This window comes from Otolemur garnettii, unplaced genomic scaffold (genome assembly GCF_000181295.1).
Source record: "Otolemur garnettii isolate 467f Iridium unplaced genomic scaffold, OtoGar3 scaffold00007, whole genome shotgun sequence".
Lineage (NCBI taxonomy): Eukaryota > Metazoa > Chordata > Mammalia > Primates > Galagidae > Otolemur > Otolemur garnettii.
Window position 1 is genome coordinate 731,848 of NW_003852402.1, and position 6,216 is coordinate 738,063.

Sequence of the window (6,216 nt, forward strand, 5' to 3'; positions counted from 1 at the left end):
GAGGTGGAGGTTGCTGTGAGAAGTGAAGCCATGGCACTCTACCCAGGGGGACAGCTTGAGGCTCTGTCTCAAAAAAAAAGAAAGAAATTGTCAGTTTTCGCCTCACATATTTTGAAGCTCTGGTGTTAGGCACATACATTTTAAGGATTGTTAATCCTTGTTTCTGGGGAATTGAACCCTTTTTCATTATATAATATTCTTTTGTTTCTTTCTTTCTTTCTCTCTCTTGCTTGCCTGCCTGCCTGCCTTCCTTCCTTCCTTCCTTCCTTCCTTCCTTCCTTCCTTCCTTCCTTCCTTCCTTCCTTCCTTTCTTCCTTTTTTTTTTATGTTTTTGAGACAGAGTCTCAAGTTGTTGCCCTGGGTAGAGTGCTGTAGCATCATAACTCACAGCAACCTTTAACTCTCGGGCTCAAGTGATCCTTTTGCCTCATTTTTTTCTATTTTTAGTAGAGATGGGGTCTTTCTTTTGCTCAGCCTGGTCTCACACCTGTGAGCTCAAGCAATCCACCTGCCTCCTTGAGTGCTAGGATTATAGGCATGAGCCACCATGCCTGGCATATAATATTCTTTTTATCCCTGATAATTTTTCTTGCTCTGAAGTCTTCTCTGAATGAAGTTGGTGTAGCTATTCCAAGCTTCTTTGTTTAATGTTAGCATGGTGTGTCTTGCCTCACCCCTTTGCTTTTAATCTATGTATATCTTTAAATTTAAAGGATTTCTTCCAGGAAGCATGTAGTTAGGCCTTGTTTAATCCACTCTGATAGTCTCTGTCTTTTAATTCGTATATTCATTTATTTTCTTTCTTTCTTCTTCTTCTTCTTCTTCTTCTTTTTTTTTTTTTTTTGTTGAAACACATCTCACCCTATGCCCCAAGCAGAGTGCAATGGCATCATAGCTCACTGCAACCTCAGACTCAGGCTATGGGCATCCCGCTGCCTCAGCCTTTAAAAGCCACTGGGATTACAGGCACTTTATGCGGCACCTGGCTGGGTTTTTCATTTTTTTAGGAGTCGGGGATCTCACTTTTACTCAGGCAAGTCTTTAACTCCTGAGCTCAAGCAATTCTCCTTCCTCAGCCTCCCACAGTGCTGGGATTATAGGCGTGAGCCACTTCATTATTTTTTGAATTGGTATATGTAGACCATTAACATTTAAAGTGATTTTGATGTGGGTGGATTCTTATCTACCATGTTTGCTATTGGGTTTTAGTTGTTATCCTTGCTTTTTGTTCCTGTTTTTTCTTTTATCTTCTTCCGATGGTTTTCTGCCTTTCATGGGATGACCTCCAGCAAGTCACCAGTTACGTTCAGGGCTCCACCCAGCACCTGTTGGTGTGGTGTTTCTGCCTCAGTGAGTATGGTTCTTTGCGCTCACCTTCCCATCTTTCCAATTTGGAGCAGTAGGTTTGCTTTTGACCTCACTTGTCTGATAGGTCTAAGAAGAGTTGTTGACTTTTCAGTTTGTTCAGCTTTTCACTTGTTTTTAGGATGGAGTAGGGACTTCCACGCTCCTTACATGTTGGACCAGAAATGAGACATGAGATCATTCACTTTAAAATGGTTAATTAATTTTGTGTTCTGTGGATTTCACCTCAGTAAAAAAAGATTAATGCCTGTTGTAATTTCTGCGGCTATGACATAAACTTGGGTGCTTTCTCTTGCTCCATTGTGGCCACCCCGGTGCAGTACCCCAGCCAGAACAGCACCTGACCCCTGGTGTGTGGTTTTGATTTCACATTTTAGCCCCATAGCTAGGGGATGGTGACTGTTCTCATCCCATTGCTCACATTCCTGAGGCCATCTGAGATCCTTTTTTATCCTTTGCTCCCTAAAACCTGACAGAGATCTTGAGTTGTGTATTCCAAAAGGAAGGTGAGAGTCCACGTGAGGGTCAGGTGCACAAAGCTTGAGAAGGGCTTCGGTCACAGGGACTGTGCTCACCAGCAACCCACAGGCCCTGGGCGTCTACGCAGTGCAGGGTTATTGACAGAGTGTTCATTGAGTGCCTAATGTGTGCTCAGAAAAGGATAGTTTAGGGAAGTTTATAAGACGTACTGGCTGGGTGCAGTGGCTCGTGCCTGCTTTGGGAGGCCGAGGCAGTAGGATTTATTGAGCCCAGGAGTTTGAGACCAACCAAGGCAACAGAGTGAGACACCATCTCTACAAAAAAATTTTAAAATCAGCCAGGTGTAGTGGTACCCACCTATAGTACCAGCTACCAGAGGGAGACTGTGTCTCTAAAAAAAAAAAGAAACAAGAAGTACTAGCTCGACTTGGTGCCTGTAGCTCAAGTGGCTAAGGCACCAGCCACATACAGCAGAGCTGGCGAGTTCAAATCCACCCTGGGCTTGCCAAACAACAATGACAACTACAACCAAAAAATAGCTGGGCCCTGTGGCAGGCACCCATAGTCCCAGCTACTTGGGAGGCTGAGGCAAGAGAATCGCTTAAGCCTTTAAGCCCAGGAGTTGGAGGTTGCTGTGAGCTGTGATGCCAGAGCACTCTATCCAGGGTGACAGCTTGAGGCTCTGTCTCAAAAAAAAAAAAAAGAAAAGAAGTATCTCTTTGCTTTGCTATTGTGAGGAGCTCAGAGTTGAGCTGCAGTGTGGGCGAGGAGGCAGCATACAAGCTGTCCGAGGATAGGGCTGCTCTGGACAGGAGAGGCCAGCCCCCTGCCCAGATGTAGGTGCATCATTCAGGGTGGCCACAAGAAGCCTTGCAGCCTGGAGAGGTAGGCAGCCCTTGTGTTGGCTTCTGGTGCTAGTCCTCACCCTGTGTGCCTGTGCTTGGGTTTCAGACCCCGAGAACGTCGACACAAAGCTCAGGGGCCTCTCAGGGCAGCTTGTGGACATAGCGTGCAAGGTGTGCCTGTCCTACCTGGGACAGCTGGAGCACGAGGACATCGACAGGCCAGAGAACACCACTGAGGCCCTCACTGAGGATGAGTGGAAGGACCTGACCCAGCAGTACTACTCTCTCGTTCAGTAAGACACCTGCCGCATGCAGGGCCCTCAGGGGCACGCTGGACACCAGTGGGCAGTGTGGGCACTGAGGCTCATGTCATTGCCTCATGTGGGGGCTTCTGAAGCTGCCTGGCAGTGTAACCTCTGGGCTTAGTGGGAATCAGGACACCTTTCTGGGTATGAGGCCACTGTCAGGTGTTGGGGCAGGTGTCTGGAGGTCTGGAGATGGTTTTAGGGAGCCCTGGTGCCTGTCTGGCTATTGAAGTGCCTGTGTGGGTGTTGGGGATCCCAGGCCCTCTGTTGCTGTTGAGAGGATGACACTTTCTCTCAACAAAAGCACCATGGGGTGCTTTTGTCCATGCCATCATCTCATGCTCCTGTCTGACCTCTTTGTATCTTGATCTCATTGAACCCCACAAATAGCCTGAGACAGGCAGGGAAGGCTGGGTTTTTTAACTTCAGTTCAGCTTAAGTTTTAAGTATTGAATTATAATTTGAATACCACAAAACTCACTTATCATAAATGTACAAGTCAGTGATATTAGCACATTCATGGAGTGGCACAACCATCACCACGGTCCAGTTTTATAGCATTTCTGTTGCCCATAAAGTCCCTTCACACCTTTCTTAAATCCCTTACTCAGAACCCCAGCCCCATGCAAACACTCATCTTTTTCTGGTTTTTAGTAACACTGAGTCTTCTAATCCATGCACATAGACTGCTTATTCCTCTATTTAGATCTTATAAAATTTATCTCAACAGTGTCTTGTAGTTTTCAATGCCCAAATCTTGGCACTTCTCTTGTTCAGTGTATTCCTATGTATTTTATTGTTTTTATACTATTATGAATGGAATTATTTTCTTAATTTTTTGGGTATCATATAGAAATATAATAATTTTTGTATATTGTTCTCGTATCTGTGACTTTGCTAAATTCATTTATTAGATCTAATAGTTTGTAGCGTGTGTATGTGTGTTCTTTAGGATTTTCTAAATACAGGATCATGTTATCTATGAAGGAACACAATTTTATCTCTTAATTCCCAGTCTGAATTATATGTCACAGTATATATAGTATTAATTATATGTCACATATAACAATGACTCACATATATGTGTTTGTATACTCAAAATGGCTATATGATTCTTAGATGTGTGGTGAAAATCAGGAATATATGTTGTTGGCTCAGCACCAGTGGCTCAAGTGGCCAAGGTGCCAGCCACACACACCTGAGCTGGCAGGTTCGAATTCAGCCCAGGCTCGCCAAACAACGATGGCTGCAACCAAAAAATAGCCGGGTGTTGTGGTGGGTGCCTATAGTCCCAGCTACTTGGGAGGCGGAGGCCGGAGAATCATTTGAGCCCAGGAGTTGGAGGTTGCTGTGAGCTGTGATGCCACGGCACTCTACCCAGGGTGACAGCTTGAGGCTCTGTCTCAAAAAAAAAAAAAAATAGCTGGGTGTTGTGGTGGGAGCCTGTCCTCTTAGCTACTTGGGAGGCTGAGGCAAGAGAATCACTTGAGCCCAAGAGTTTGAAGTTGCTGTGAGCTATGAGGCCACAGCACTCTACCAAGGGTGACAAAGTGAGACTCTGTCTCAAAAATAAAAAAAATCCCCCTATGAGTATTCTATATTTCTTCAAGTATCCTGGCAAAAGAATCAAATCATATCCAAGGGAGAAAGGCTGAACTCAGAACTTTTCAACTACAACATTCAAGGACTAGGACCCAATTGAGCAACCAGTTGAAAGCTGCGAAAGAATTGGTGTCTGTGGTAGGGTGAAAAAATTGAATGTAGAGTGTTATCTCTAGAGTGACCACCGAAAACTAACAACAATCACAGCTAACACCTACTACAGGAGGAAAATTAAACAGCACACAATACCAGACAAATCCAAGAAAATAAAGGAGAGGAAGAATGAACAGCAAAAAGACAAGACAAGTGAACACCCTTCGTGACATGACAATTTTAAACTCAACTGTATCCATACTAATACAATTAGCATACTAATTAAATGAAGCAAACACTTTAATTAAGGGTGAAGCTTTTCAGAATAATATTCTTTTAAAAAGACTTGACTGTTTATGAGACACCTTTTAATTAATTAATTAATTTTTAAAGACAGAGTCTCGCTTTATCCCCTTGGGTAGAGTGCCGTGGTATCATAGCTCACAACAACCTCAAACGCTTGGGCTCAAGTGGTCGATTCTCTTGCCTCCTGAGTAACTGGGACTACAGGCACCCACCACATGCCCAGCTGTTTTAAGAGACAAGGTCTTGCTCTGGTTTAGGCTGGTCTTGAACTCTTAAGTTCAGGTAGTCCACCCGCCTCAGCCTCCCACAGTGCTAGGATTACAGGCATGAGCCACCACACCCGGCCGAGACAGCTTTTAAATATGATTAAATAGGTACACTGAAAGTTACAGAAGAGAAAAAAATATGGGAAACAATAGCAGAAAGGAAGTTGGTGTGATATATTAATATGAGACAAAGCAAGAAATGTGACTAGATACATAGACATTTCACAATAATGAAAATGCCTGCTCAGAAGGACGTAATTCTGAATTTATAAGTAACTAATAAAATAGCTTCAATATATATGAAGAGCATAGTCACAGAACTAAAAGAAATAGACAAGTCTACACTCATAGTTAGGATTTTAATACACTTTCCTCAGTTCCTAATGGAAAAAGCTGGTTAAGAAAAACATCAGTAAAGATACAGCAGCTTTGAGTAACACTACCAACTAACTAACTGGACCTCACAGAGGCTTTTAGAATACTTGACCCAGTAACTAAGCAATATTTATTTTTTCAAGGGCACATGGTAAACCATAGAGTGTTGAACTTCAGAGGATTGAAATCATGGAAAACATGAGTACTGACAAAAATGGAATTAAGCTAGAAATCAACAGCAGAAAGACGATGGGGGATTCTATAAGATCCCTAAATGCAAATTAAGCAACACATTTAAAAATAACTCATGGGTCAGAGAGGATGTGATAATGGAAATTAGAAAAAAAATATTGAATGAAAACTAATATTGAATGAAAAAAATATATATATATATTTTTTTTTTGAGACAGAGCCTCAAGCTGAGCCCCTGGGTAGAGTGCCCTGGCTTCACTACTCACAGCAACCTCCAACTCCTGGGCTCAAGTGAATCTCCTGCCTCAGCCTCCCAAGTAGCTCGGATTACAGGCGCCCACCACAATGCCCAGCTATTTTTTGGTTGCAGCCATTATTGTTGTTTGG

At 43.3% G+C, this 6,216-nt stretch overlaps 1 protein-coding gene across 1 annotated transcript in view; it reads left to right on the forward strand.

Annotated features, from left to right (window-relative positions):
• The window catches only part of TTLL8 (tubulin tyrosine ligase like 8), a 56,727-nt gene that overhangs the window by 13,318 nt on the left and 37,193 nt on the right, over window positions 1–6,216 (forward strand). The window contains 1 exon segment of the mRNA XM_012814107.2: window positions 2,797–2,983. Within this exon segment, the coding sequence (XP_012669561.2) occupies window positions 2,797–2,983 (187 nt within the window).